Below are 15389 nucleotides of genomic sequence, written 5' to 3' on the forward strand. Positions count from 1 at the left end.
CGGACAGTGAGGGATGGCCTTAAGCATGTACAATTAGGAGAGCCATATGCCTTATCTATACAATTAACTATAATTGTATATATCTATACAATTAACTATATCTATACAATATAACTATAATAATACAATTAACTATAAAAAATATTTCAACATACAGAAAAGTAGAGAAGATAGTAAATACATGGGCACTCAGCACTCAGAAGTGTCAGATCTTTAGATTTTGCTATGTTGGCTTTAGCTCTTTTAATTTTTTGAAGAAACACAACTTTCCAGGTTCTCTGATTCCATCATCTCCCTTCCAGAGTTAACCACCATCCTAAACTTGGTATTTAGGCACCTGGCTGGCTCAGTCAGTTCAGCGTCTGCCTTTGGCTCAGGTCATGATCCCGGGGTCCTGGGATGGAGGTGCTGTCCCTCTTCCTCTGCTCCTCCCCCTGCTTATGCTCTCTCTTAAATAAATAAATAAATATGTAAAGATTTTTATTTGCCAGAGAGAGAGTTAGAGAGAGAGAGAGCACAGCAGCAGGAGTGGCAGGCACAGGGACAGACTCCCCGCTGAGCAGGGAGCCCGACGTGGGACTCGATCCCAGGACAGTGGGATCATGACCTGAGCCGAAGGCAGATGCTTAACCGACTGAGCCACCCAGGCATCCCTCAAATAAATGAATAAACTCTTTAAAAAAAAAACCCAAAACCTTGGTATTTATCATCCCTATGCAAATTTTATACTTCTAGTTCACCTGTATGTGTCCATACACATGACGTCACATGTTGTTTTGTGTTAACATTTTTACATCAAGTTTATGAACATTCAAGATCTATGAAAACATTCCTTTAAAGTTTGGGAAAAAAATAAAAATAACCACAAACATCATTTTAGGATTATGGATTATTTTCTACTCTTCTTTCTAAACTTTTCCAATTTTTCTAAAAGCAGTATTATTATTTCCAAAAATAACTATTTGGTCCAAAAAAAAAAAAGCACAGGAACGCTTTTTTTTTTTAAGATTTTATTTATTTATTTGAGAGAGTGTGAGAGCATGCATGAGAGAGCACAAGCAGGGGGAGTGGCAGAGGGAGAGAGAGAAGCAGGCTCTCCACTGAGCAGGGAGCCTGACACAGGACTTGATCCCAGGAGCTCGGGATCACCACCTGAGCCGAAGGCAGATGCCTAACCAACTGAGCCACCCTGGCGCCCCTGTTTCCATTTTTTTTTTTTTAAAGCAAGTACTAGGCTCAACTTGGGACCTTGAGATCAAGAGTTGCATGCTGTATCAACTGAGTCAGCCAGGCACCCCGAGAAATGGTCATTTTAAAAAGAGCCCCCTGGGAGATACCTGGCTGGTTCAGTCAATAGAGCATGTGACTCTTGATCTCGGGGGTCATGAGTTTGAGCCCCACTTTGGGCGTAGAGTTTAGTTAAAAAAAAAAAAAAAGAGCTCCCTGAACTGAGAATCCAGTGATGTGGACTGTGAACTGGCAAATATTCAATGTCCTTTGAATTAGATTTACAATTAACTGAAGAGGCAGATTTAAAGAAACCTATTGTTTCTTCCTTTATTGTTTGTAGTAAAGAAAAATGTGGTAAATTAGCAAAGGGCTGAAGGTTTAAACAGTTTGGGGAGAAAGAAGATAATGAACATACGAAATTAAACTGTTTAGAACCTGGGGCTCGTGGGTAGCACAATCAGTTGGGTGTCTGACACTTAGTTTTGGCTCAGGTCGTGATCTCAGGGCCATGAGGTCGGGCTCTACGCTCAGTATGGAGTCTGCTTAAGACTCTCTCTCCCTCTCCTCTGCACCCTTTCTCCCTCAAATAATCTTTTTTTTTTTTTTTTTTAAAGAAAACTGTTTAGAACCTTAAGAAATGACACAGTTAAAGGGTTCCACTTAAGAGAAAAATCAAGTTACTGGTAATTGTGGTGATAGATTTTGGTTAACACTTTCTGAAGATTGCCTCTTCATTCATCAAGGCTTTGGGGGAAGCAGGTTAGATGCAACCTTTAGTATTAGTATAGAGTATATTCTATTGGACAGACCATGGAAACCTCTGGAAAGGTGAATAGAAGGCCAGATCTTTCGTTTCATCATAATCTTTTATGTATTAGTGACTAAAGCATTTCCCTTATTTCCAATATTAAATGCTTGAAAAAGTTAATGAAAGTGGAATAAAAAGGAGTTAAATTTATTAACATCCATTTTTTCAAGGAGCCTTCCTTCTGTGGGCTCATTTCAGAGATTACAAGCTCACATGCCATCAGGGACTGGTCATAGGCTGACTTTACATTAATGCAAATTAAAAATAATGTTGTTGTTCTTTTAAACAAGCCTGCGGGCTGATTTTGGCCTGTGGGTAACTGACTTAAGACATCTGAATTCTTAAAGTATATATTTTATTGAGATATATTACATGTGCCATAAATGCACCCCTTTAAAGTGTGTAATTCAGTGGTTTTTAGTATATTCACAAAGTTGTACAACCATTACCACTAAATCCAGAACATTTTCATCACCCTCCCTCCAAAAACCCCATACCCATTAGCAGTTACTTCTCATTTCCCTTTCTCCCTTCCCCAGACTCAGGCAACTACTAACCATCTCTCCCTCTATGGATTTGCCTATTCTGGACTTTTCCTATAAATGGAATCATACAATATGTGGCTTTGTGTCTATCTTTTTTCACTTTGTATAGTTTTCAAGAAACATCTTCCATGTTTCAAAATGGATGTATCAGTGCTTTATTCATTTTTATAGCTGAATTATTCCACTGTATGGGTATGCCAGCTTTCTTCTGTCCATTCATCAACAGACATTTGATTGTTTCCTCTTTTGGGCTATTAGGAATAATGCTGCCATGAACATTCGTGCACAATGACCTCTGAATTTGAATTCAGAAATTTTAAATTAGATTTTTTTTTAGGTGGAGCCCAACACAGGGCCTAAACTCATCACCCTGAGATCAAGACCTGAGCTGAGATCATGCGCCCCTTAAATTAGATTTATAAACAGCTAAGAACACGGTTCAAGATTACACACACTAACAGTTAATGTAGTTCGAATATATATAAACAGTGAAAAGGTTTTTCTCACCCTTGTGTCCCACATGCCCAATTATCACTGCTTTCTGTCCCACTAAGTAAACACTATTAACAGCTCCTTAGGTGTCCTCACAGCATAGGCAAACATCCTGGGTTTCTTTTTTTTTTTAAATAGAAAGGGAGCACACTTATGCACTCCTCTGCACCTTGCTCTTTCATTTTTCCTGGCTAGGTTTCCATGTTTCTATAGTATCATTCTTTTCTAAAGCTACACATCTTCTGTTATGTGGTTGTACCAGTTTTTTTATTTTTAAACATTTTATTTTTAAGTAATTTTCATACCCAAAGTGGGCTCGAACTCACAACCCTAACATTAAGGGTCGCACACTCCACCAACCGAACCAGCCAGGCACCCCTTGAACAACTTGTTTTGAACCTGCCTTCTGCTTCTCAGAATATTTATCTTTATAGTCCCCATATGTAATTTAATGAGCCGTTAAGGAAAACTTCAGGAAATACTTTTGAAGAGTTTTTTCTCTATGGTGTTTAGCACATCTAATGTTTTATCATAAAACCAGAATTAAGATACGTACCTTTATAAAGTACAGGCCGAGTAGCAATGAAGTTGATTTAAAAGTCAGTTTTCAGGGCGCCCGGCTGGCTCGGTTGGTGAAGTATGGGACTCTTGATCTCAGGGTTGTGACTTTGAGCCCCACACTGGGTGCAGAGATCACTTTAAAAAGAGAATCTTTAAAAAAAGAGTTTTTTTTTTTTAACAGTAATTCTTATTCTTTTTTTTTTTTAAAGTAAGCTCTATGCCCAATGTGGGGCTCAAACTCATAACCCCAAGATCAAGAGCTACACGCTCTGCCAACTGAGCCAGCTGGGCGCCCCGAAAGTCACTCGGTTTTCTAACTATTAAGAGACATTATGAAAGTTGTCAGGAAAAAAAAGAAGTTGTTAGGTTGCAAAAACAAAGGATCAAGTAGACTTCATTATTTAAATACTTTTAATTAAAATAAGCTACTAAAATTAGTCAAAAAATAATTTGTGGAACCCCTGTAGACTGTTGGTAGGAATGTAAAACGGTGTCGTCACTATGGAAAACATTATGGAGAGGGGCACCTGGGTGGCTCAGTCGTTAAGCGTCTGCCTTTGGCTCAGGGTGTGATCCCGGAGTCCTGGGATTGAGCCCCACATCAGGCTCCTCCACTGGGAGCCTGCCTCTTCCTCTCCCACTCCCCTTGCTTGTGTTCCCTCTCTCACTGGCTCTCTCTCTGTCAAATAAATAATAAATAAAAAAATCTTTAAAAAAACAGTATGGAGATTCCTTAAAAAAGTAAAAATAGAATTACTATATGATTCAATAATCCTGCTTCTGGGTATTTATACTAAAGAATGGAAATCGGGATCTCAAAGAAATATCTACACTCCCATGTTCACTGCAGCAGTATTCACAACATCCAAGATGTGGATACAACCGAAATGTCCACTGACAGATGAATGGATTAAAAAAATGTGGTATATACTTACAATGAAATATTATTTAGCCTCAATAAAGGAGGAAACCCACCAGCTGCAACAACATCACTGGACCTGGAAGACATCATGCTAAGTGAAATAAGCCAGACACGGGAAGACAAATTCTACATGATCTCACTTATATGTGGAATCTAAAAAGGAAACAAAAATGTCCAACTCATGGTCACAGAGAGCAGATTCGTGGTTACCAGGGGTTGGGGAAATGGGGAGTTGCTGTTCAACGGGTTTAGTTAGTTATACAAGAAGAATAAGTTCAAGAGATCTGCTGTCTAATGTACTGCCTATAGTTAACACCGCAGTACTGTGCACTGAAACGTGTTAAGAGGGTAGATCTCATGTTAAGCATCCTTACCACACACACACAGAGAAAGCAGAGGGACACAAGGAAACGTGTGGAGGAGATGGATATGTTTATTACCTTGATTGTGGTGATGGTATAATGGGTGTTCGCCTATGTCCCGACTCCTCAAAGTGTGTACATTAAATATGTGCAGTTTTCTGTGTATCAATTTTATACTTCATTAAAGCTGTAAAAAATCATGTCTGTACTTCCATTTACTATCAGGTAGACACTATGAGTTAAACACTACCTACTCTACCACCAATGCTGTTACTTCTGTGCTATGACCTCTTTTGTTTGCTGGTTTCTCATAAATAGCTATCATTCTTCATTCCCAACATGATACAAAACACTCAGAAACCAAAGAATTGAGTTTGGGCGCTTCAAAAGAAACGCTAAAAATTCTAAGATATTGTTACAGAAGCAAAGGTGCATTTACTTCTTTTACTGATTAACTGAAGAACAAAAGATTGGGGTATTGGCTATCGGGTTGAGAGAACAATGGCACACTTGACTCCACCGGCCAACCGAGACGGAGGAGAAAGAAACCGGCAGAAAGGCATGGTTAGCCACAAGAGCCCCTAAGCGACTGTGATTTCTGACCTCACCAGGTATTTTCTGGATGCTGAGATGGAACAGTGTAATCCTTTCCACTTGCATGATTAAGGTGCTCATCATTTCAGAAACTACTTCCTAGGCTCTTGGTCAGTCCTTCAGAGTGTGCCTGATTAAGGGCTAACGGTGGAGTTTTATGTTTCCTGAAACATCCTTCTGGATTTAACTTTGATTTTAAGTTCTGGTCTATAAATGAGAAATGCAAGTAAGAATGAGGGGTCAATTTATTTTAAGTCAATTTATCATTAAATACCAATGTGCACAGTTTCAAACATTTATAAATATTGCAATTTATAGAAAATTAATGGAATCTTAAAATTATTTGAACAGTGATTTAACAATTATTTACAATGAACTCAACCGACTTTTGTAGAAACATAATTATGTTTAAAAGTACCCTCATCACAAAGTAATAATTTCACAGTACCTTTCTATAATATTTTTGTCACTCAAGTGGCAGCTGCATCAATAAAACTCAAGTAGATTGAATAATTTAGAAATAGCACAATCAGAACCGCAAATGCCAGCTACTATTAATTCCAAACAAAACCAAACCTTTCATACTAATATATAAATATTTTCCCATTTTCAGCACTGGTTGAAGATAATATCAGGAGGCAGTATTTTCTTATTTGTAGTAAACAGAAATTAATTTTAAGATTTTAAAAAACTGACAATAAGATGTTAGATTGGGTAGGTTTTTTATAACATGTAATACTAAATATTTTGAGAAATTCTTGGTTTCACTGGAAGCCATTTCTAATTGCAAACCTTTCTTCAGTTGTACTAGGACAGTAAGTGGAGATAATTCTCTGTGATCCCAAATAGAAATTCTACTTACTTACCAGCAATTAATAACATATATGGATAGAAAGAGATTCTTGGCTTTATTCCCAAGGTTTTCTTCTACTTATGTGTTTACACTTTTTTGCTATCCCCGCAAAAGAATCCCAAATATGTCTCAAATTATGTCAAAGGAAGATAACTTTATATGGACTAGTGTTTGTTTGAAAACATATTTACCATAGAATTCCACAGTTTTGCCTTTTTCCTTTTTTAAAGACATATATCCAGCTAAAACAATTAAATAAAAAGGTAAGGTATACGAAATATAGTTGAAGTCACAATAAAGTACATTTTCATTTATTGACATAGAACATATACTTAAACTTTAAATGCTGGCTCTTTAAGAAAAAGTATCTCCTTGTAAATATGCATAACCGTTGCCCAAAAATGTATACAGTGTTTTCCCCAAAATATTTATACACATAGTGGTCCACTTAAGACCAGCCCCATTATAACGTACTGAATACAATGTGCTCTGAATTTATAAATGGGCTACCCTCTGTATATAAAATATATAGGCATGTATGTTATACATACAAAGTAAGAAATATAAAAAGGAGAGATGAAAAGAAAAAGTGTTCTTCCCGGAAAGATCCAGACAGAAATTCAGTGTAATTAGTGAGATCATGTAAAATGTACTCTTAATTTATAAATGGGCTGCCCTCAGTATATAAAATATATATAGGCATGTATGTTATACATACAAAGTGAAAAATATAAAAAGGAGAGATGAAAAAAGAAAGGGAAAAGTGTCCTTCCCTAGAAGACCCAGACAGCAATTCAGTGACATTAGCGAGGTCATGTAAAATGTCTGAAGAACTTCAGTTTTGGCAAATACCTTTCTGGAAAATATCTAAGCTATGAGAGTACTAAATTTCCGTTTTAAGAATTTAGTAGAGGTGTCCATTTAAACATTCAGGGAAGATATTGTGGTCTCTTTAATACGTAGAAAAGAGGACTTTTAGGGTCTGTTAAAAAGAAACAAAACAAAAAGCCACTCAGTTTTAGCTGGTTAGTAATCACCCCTTAGTCATGTGTGTGTAGTGCAGAGAATCAAATCCTAGGTCATCAGCATTTGAGTGTTTGATGAAAGATTCCAATGAAGGACCTGAAATCTTCCTAGATCTCAGAGGGAATGGGGCAGGACGCGATGGCAAAGGAGGGGTCAGCCCCCAAGGTGGCTGGTCCAATCTTAACTCTTGATGTTAAAAAACACACCAAATGTTTCTATAGAATTCTTTCTGCTGCATTTTCTTTATTTCAAGCCACAGGTCTACTTGGAGGGTCATGCAGCAAGTGGCTTATAAATAAAATCAGAGTCTATGAATAGTGTCATCACATTAAGAGATAATTGCTGGATTCTCTCATTAGGCAAAGAGCTCGCATCTTTGGAATCCATGAGTTGGTATCATTTACGGGATACCTAAAATGGGGGACAAAAACCACATATATCAATAACAACATACATGCGACTTAGGAGCTAAGGCAACGAAGACTATTCAATCATCTGAGCTACACATTCCACATGATTTCTAAATACTGCCTCACAGTTAAAATGCAACAAATATAACTAGGCCAATTCCAAAATTAGCAAATATTAACACTATTGCTACTTCTTTACCAAGGCAAGCTATTCCCACCGTTCTCAAATCTCAGCATATGTTACCAAGAGAGAGAACCTAAAGATAGTAACCATATCCATTTGGAAGCCCAGGAATTTAGACAAATAATGTATCCCTTAGCTTAGAGATAAGCTATATGTCTCAATTTTGATAGAGAGTAGGCCTCTTCACCCTTCACGGTACCAAGGGGGAAACAAGAGAAAAAAAAATCAATGAAAACATTCAGTTGCAATATTTTTACCCCCTTTCCAAACCATCATTATGCAGCCAAAAAAACCCAGGATAATAAAAAAAATGATAGAACTTTTCTTAAAACAACTCATAAGTTTCTTTATAAACCTAAATCACTTATTTTTGGATTATCACAATATTTGGAAAATATTTTTGGATATCCATTTTGGATGTTTTGGAAAAGTACGGTATTTGGACTTTTCCACCAAACTTTTGCAAGAAGCAGAAAGAAAACAGACATCTGTGAATTCTGTATAGACTTATGTATACAGAAGCCCTTCAGAAGGTAGAAAGCACTAGTACCAACGTAAGGTATTGTTTTTATGAAAGCAGATTTGAATAACCTTATCCCAAATATGAAGGATACTGAAAATGGTAGTCTAGTTTTCAGTGCTCATGCCAGTAACTCATATTTTATCATTAAAAGATAATCTAATGTTCTGCTCTGGTAAATAATTTTCATTCCACCCTTATATATAGCTTTACAGTAATGACGTCAAGCTGAGTTAAGGCTTGTCCGATGTCTACAATCAGATGTTCCCTCCGTATCAACGAAGTTTCCATTTTACATGTTAAACCCAGGTCAACATCTACTTAATTAAGAGAAATAATTCAACCCTTTCCCTAATTATGAAGATTTAAAAAACATTTCACTTTCTTGGTAACATGGAATAAGTCTTTGCCACATAAGCCCTTAAGCCTCAGTTGAAAGAAAAATCGAGCTATCATCAGGAATAGCTCCCCAAAACGATTATTACGTTTAAATGATCACAGGTTAGGCAACGTACTTCATAACATGCTTAGCAGTTTTATTTTTCTAAGAATATGCAAAAGTTAATGTGCAACAAATAATTTGTTTTAATTTTGACTCCAATTATTTTAGCAATAGTTTTTAAAACTTCATCTCACAAAATATATTCTTTTAACTAAAATAAAAGCAACTATACATGTTGCCCAATTTTAGAGTTTTCCAGAGACTCTGCTAACATACTCTGGTGGAAACTCTTAGCAGAACTGAAATATTTAGACTTGCAGAGCAAGTTTTCTTACGTATGTTTGAAAGCCAATTTAATTAGTGTCAAAAATCATACTTTTACGTTCATCTGTCACTCTGAAAGTCCTTTCATGTAAGCTCTCACAGCAGTACTTTCACTTCTGCTTCCGGCCGCAGCTGACAGCAGAAGGTAGCCCCTCAAAGAAACTGCCATCTACTAACAATAAAAGAATTAAGCAGAGCCACAGTCCTCAATTCTGACTGCCCCGAAAGATTAATTGGTCTAACAAATCAGACCTTTCATGGATTTTCCAGGTTCCTCAGCACAGGAAGAATGAAAAACACTAAACATTTTCTGCCAAGTTATACACAAATACATTAGTGCTAACTAATAAAATTGTCTAATTTAAAGAGTAACTGACCTGAGATGTACCTTGCTCCGATTAACATTACCATGCTACTCACTATAAAAAAGCCCAAGGGTAGACTACAGAAGATACTAGGGTCACCTGTGGTCATCCAAGTAGAAGGGAATTCCAGTCAAGCAAACCAAAAGAGAGACACATAATTACAATATTTGTGTTAAGAATCACATGACAGCAAAACAAAATAAGTTATAAAAATAGTATATTCATAAAAGCTAGCAGAGTTATTACTTCAAATCAAAAATATAATCAATATTGAAGGCTTATGACAGTTAACAAACAATACGGATAGCATGCCACAGGTAGCCAAGAACATAATACATATACGAACTCACATAAGCCTTCTACTGGCAAAGCTGAAGAGAGTTGATGGAGAACTTTTTGGGAGGCTGATTGATTTTAGCTTTTTTGATTCTTACCCCAAATATACTAAATGAGCAATCCAATTCCCCCAAGATTCAAATTAGAGATCCTTCAGCTATCAGAGAAGAGTTACACTGGTCTACTGGAAATGAACTTCAAACCCTATTTTTGCTACAATATTGGTTTTGTTTTCTTTTTTAAACAGAATTTGCTACGTAAGGAAATGCACCTCACAATTAATATTACTGTAATTTAAAAACTAAATCGTAAAGGGGCACCTGACTGGCTCAATCTGTGGAGTGTGGGACTCTTGATCTCGGGGTTGTGAGTTCAAGCCCCATGTTGAGTGCAGAGATTACTTAAAAATAAAATCTTAAAAACGAAATCGTATGAATCCATGTATTTTTAGAAAGATTTTATTTATTTATTTCAGAGACAGAGCATGAGCAGTGCGAAGGGCAGAGGGAGAGGGAGAAGCAGACTCCCCGCTGAGCGTGGAGCCCCATGCAGGGCTCCATTCCAGGGCCCAAGATCAAGACCTGAGCCAAAGTCAGATGCTTAACCAACTGAGCCACCCAGGCAGCCCCAAATTTTTTAAATTCTATGTATGTATGTACATATGTATGTATGTATGTAAACTAGACACCCAACATGGGGTTCAAACTCATGACCCCAAGATCAAGAGTCACAAGTTCTACCCATTAAGCCAGCCAGGTGCCCTGTGAATCCACATTTTTAAAAAATTGCCTGAGAATATGGTTGTGTTGGTATTTTCTAACCTAACTTCTGTCAAAATCCCTTCCTTTAAAGAATATTCTTTATACACATATGCTTTGCTTGAATTTAAAAATTATGTATCTATATTATTTAATGCTCTTTAAAAAAGAAGCATATTCAAACTTAACCTTCAAGTTTTAAGAATATACAACCACTGGATGAAAGGGCTTCAGTGAAATGCAGCTAGCTAAAGATTTGCTACGGGCATAGTTTTTGATATAATAAAATGACGATAGTCATTTATTTGTCTTTTTGGGAGAGGATTGTTTTTTTCCCTTCACTATATACTTCTTTCCCTTAGAAGATAGATTAAAAGAGGGCTATAAACCATTTTTCTCCATTTTACCACTGCTTATGTTATTTCTCAGATAAAACCAAGGTTTTCTTTTGTTTCCATATTTGTGGAGACCACATTTTAATTTGATTTTAGGAAAGGGAACAATATTCTTGTTCTTTTAGAGCAAGCCATCAGTTATGCTAAGTTCCTTTTTTTTTTTTCAGTTAAGCTAAGTTCTAATCACTAATTTCCTGATGCGGCTACAGCGAATTCTAGTTTGCAAAGAGAACCCCAAGGACTATCTGCATTCACAAGTCCTTACCAATTTAGGTGGCATTTATTTCTAAATTTCTTTTTATTTTATTTTTTTTTATTATGTTCAGTTAGCCAACAGGTAGCATTTATTTAATGAAAATATATCCCTTTTGGTCACATGCACAGACACACACTTATTTGTTATTTGATAGCTGTGCATTTTAAACCAATTTGACCTGTTTTCCAAATGTTGTTTTGGTGTGTTTGGAGTACAAAGCCAAGCTTATCATTTATGATAAGATCTCTCTAAAAAGTATCAAATCCCCAATCACTTCTACAACATTTTAAACACATGTCAAAATGTATATTAAAAATTGTTTACAGTATATTCAAATAGAGTTAGAAATAAGAAAATGAATATGACTGCTTCAAAAGTGGCAAAACGCTTTGGAAATTAAGCTAACATAATATTTCCCCATAAATTAAAGCAATTTAAAGAGCATGAAAGACCAGGTAGCAATTTTAATACCCTTTCAAGATTATCAAAATAGGATTCTATCTGTACTGCTACTATTATATAGCTTATTGATATATAGTTATATATAGTTTACACTACTTAAAGAAATACAATTAGCATGTCACTAATTGAATATAATTCTGAGTTTATTACACAGCTTAGAGACTCAATATTATACATTAGAGTGTGTTTCATAAATCTAAAAAATGCACTGCAGTCTGAAACAAAAACAAAATGTGAAAAATCTAAAACTTTCAATAGCAGAAACTAAAGAAATCATGCAATTTTCTTGCATCAACTTTTTCTTATGTTTTAAATTCACTGACAGTAAGGTATGCAAACAAAGTGAAAATGATCCATTGGTTATTGTGGGGATTTTGCAATTAAAATTGATCTTCAACTGCTAGCTAGTAAGAAGTGCGTGTGTGTGTGTATGTGCGTGTGTGTGTGTGTTTGTGTGTGTGTGGCACTGTGGTGCAGGGAGGGACAAAGGGATGAGGGTGCCATTTAAAAAAATCCAACAAGTCAACGAAATCATAGGACTCGACTTCTCATCAGCCAATGATTAAGGGCAATTAGAACATAAATCAGGGTCCATGTTGTATCGTGCACAGCAACTAGCACCGGACTAAGAAAACACTTACGATTGAGAAGTTTTGTTATAAAGGGTCTCAAAATCCCAAAAGGTCTTAGTAAGAAAAGCTTCGCCACCATTGTGGAAAGGAAACTGAATCTCAGAACAAAAGTTTTAAAGAGAAACGATATTAAGCTTATTTAGGAGGAAAAAAAGCTTCAGGTAGGGAACATCCAGGACTGAAAATACACATCAGTGATCTGCGGTAATGGATAGTTCCAGAAGTGTCTCCTAAAAGCCAGATACAGTAAAAGTAATTCTATATTCACTTTTGGGTTGGAAGGCAGGTAATATTTCATTTAAAAACTCTTCTCCATTAAAGTTTATGCTTCAATATATTATTGGAGATTATTCTATTTATTATGTTCTAAATCTTCATTTAGCTAATAATTAAAATATTATGGCATTTTAGGCATGTTTAAGTCTGTTTAATTATCAAGTGCATAGTAAAGGCAGCTTCAGGCTGTCTACGACTGAATGGTTTACTTAAGCTCAATACCTTCCTACTTAAGTGATTGAAAAAACTAGTTTTCTATTTTCTGCCAAAAGCATTTCCCAATCTATTATGACACTTCTAATTTACTATTTGGTACATTTCTTCCTCTCTGATTCCAATGAGTTCTCATAATGTACATTCACTAAGAACTTGGAATCAGCCTAGGAAGTAGAAAAATATATTCTGAAATTAACGTAAGTTTTGGTTGGTTCAGGCCATGAAGACAGCCTCCCAAAAAGGTAAAAGAAGACACTTAAGTGAAAAAAAAATAAAGAAAAGGAACACTCTAGTTGATTTTCTTTTTCATTGAGAAGAAAGAAATAGTTTTACTTTTAGAAAGCTCAGTTACCCACTGAAGTACCAGGAAAAAACTAATAAGGAAAAGAGAGGGCAGGATAGAATTAAGTATATATCTATCTGATAATTTACATTTAATGTTTAGAACTTTAAAGTGTTTTCAAAATGTTAGCAACTCTGGACACATGATAATGCTTTTCTTCAGAGCAGCCTTGCTAACTGTAAATGGTTAGATACTTAAATAAGTTATTTAACATACTAAGGCAAAGCGGCAAGAATAATAAAAACATTTTTACCACTTTCTGAAGACTGAGTTGTAACCCAACCCACTGACTTCATCACGGCTTTCTTCCATGTAGAGTAACGAATTTCACTTTCTAGAAATAGAAGGTAGGAAAAACACACATCTGAAAAGTAGTTTACGGAGATAGTCTAAGCACCATACTTATGTTCACTCAGCATTTTCAACAAATTGTGACATGTATTCAACTGGCATGGGGCTTTACCAGAACTCGGATCTGGGAGAGATACCTGCTGGAAGGCGGAGGGGAAATTCAGCATGGTGTGCGGGGTGAAGGGAGACTGGGAGCCAGGCTACCTGTGAAGACCAGGCCATTCCCACACAAGTGGTGATGAATTAGAGAGGGATTCCCATTGGATCTGTTCTCTCTTCCTTGTGGGGAGGAAGTGGGGGAAGCTTGATATACACAGAAGGGGTATACTGTAATGTGGAAAGACTAGAAAGAGAATTATTAGTCGGTCTAGCCAAAGGATTTAACAAGTATTGATTTCTCACAGGATTCAAACTGCACTCCTGTGAGGCAGGATTTTTTTTTACAATGGAAATGCACAGTAAGAGGACTAAACAGAAATGGGCACCGTTGGTGTGTCTACCCACACACACTCCTTCTAGTTATACGGGGAGGCATGCGGGAAGGCATCCCTGTCAGGCCTCCCAGCCTTTCCACAACACCTGAAGCCCGTGACACCTGGGCGACACTGCTCAAGCATCACTCGCTTCAGAAAGCTTTCCAGGGTTCCACTTACGTCCCTCCACCGTCTTCCCACAGCACTTCCCACACATCTCAGACTATCAGCCACCACAGCGAACTGTTATGGCTTTGCCTGCCTCTCCCAACATACATGAGTCTCCTGAAGGGTAAGGACTTTGTCTTTTTCATCTCTACATCCCCACATCAGGACAATTTCTGGCCTGTACTCGGCTCTACAAGTTTGGGGGAGAATGAACGAGTGGAGCTGCTGAAGGGAAGGACAGCTGACATAACTGACCAGCTCTGGGCTAAGGCCTTAAAAAATAGCAAAGAAGGCTGTCCTCAGAAAACAGGAAAACCTTTGCTCAAAACTTCTTTGTTTTAAGAGTGGGATTAGCATCTGGAGACCATATACTCACTCTGAACGTTATTTGTTTATTAAAAAATTGATTTTTTTCAGAAGTAGAATATTTTTTGAGCCCCCATTTAATCCAATATTAAAAAGTAAAAATTATTTATAGGTAGCATATCAGATTTTGAAACACATTTCTACATCAAGTTACATGGTATACTGTCTGACTATAAAATTACTAGTGTCACAATTCATTTTCTTGTATGTGGGAAGGAATAAAATTAAGAAGTGCTGGCTTAGTCTTCCAGAAAATTAAAGAGAAATGCATTTGAAAGCTTATTTCCCAGTAGTGCAAAATCTACTTTGATGTGATTTTATACATAGGTTTTTAAAAAGTTATAAAATCAAATTCGATATATTTAAAGCCTTATTTCTGTACTCACATTTATTTCAATTTAATCGATGCACTACTGTATTTTAAGAAGGTGTCGGTCAGAGCTTGTGGCTTAGCTTAGCTCGTTAGGATAGTGAATCAAGTATCTGAGGCTTGTTTATTTACACTGTTGCTGCTTTTGTCAGGCTAGCTCTGCTGGGCTTATAAATTATCAGGATGTCCCTTAGGCCAGCTAATCATGTCCTGAAACTGGGCCACGGGCACCAAAGATGGTCAGCTCCATGGCTGATCTATCTCCCTGCTTACTTTTTAAAAAAGGCTATATTAGCAAGCTAGAAGCAGTGTTATCCTTCGGCATGAAAAGGACTGTAAACAGAAGTGA

At 36.6% G+C, this 15389-nt stretch overlaps 1 protein-coding gene across 5 annotated transcripts in view; it reads right to left on the reverse strand.

Moving 5' to 3' along the window:
- Positions 1-7010: 7010 nt before the first annotated feature.
- The window catches only part of GK (glycerol kinase), a 70551-nt gene continuing 62172 nt past the window's right edge, over positions 7011-15389 (reverse strand). For 4 of the 5 annotated variants that reach the window (XM_045778900.2, XM_045778902.2, XM_045778901.2 and 1 more), the window contains 3 exons: positions 13566-13646; positions 9651-9737; positions 7011-7804 (listed from right to left, as the gene is read on the reverse strand). In XM_045778900.2, the coding sequence (XP_045634856.1) occupies positions 7794-7804; positions 9651-9737; positions 13566-13646 (179 nt within the window). In that variant the 3' untranslated portion in view covers positions 7011-7793. The remainder of the gene's footprint in view (positions 7805-9650; positions 9738-13565; positions 13647-15389) is intronic. The other variant, XM_045778904.2, reaches the window with a different exon arrangement.

The sequence above is a fragment of the Ursus americanus genome, chromosome X (assembly GCF_024610735.1).
Source record: "Ursus americanus isolate L20-20 chromosome X, mUrsAme1.1.p, whole genome shotgun sequence".
In the NCBI taxonomy this organism is placed as follows: domain Eukaryota; kingdom Metazoa; phylum Chordata; class Mammalia; order Carnivora; family Ursidae; genus Ursus; species Ursus americanus.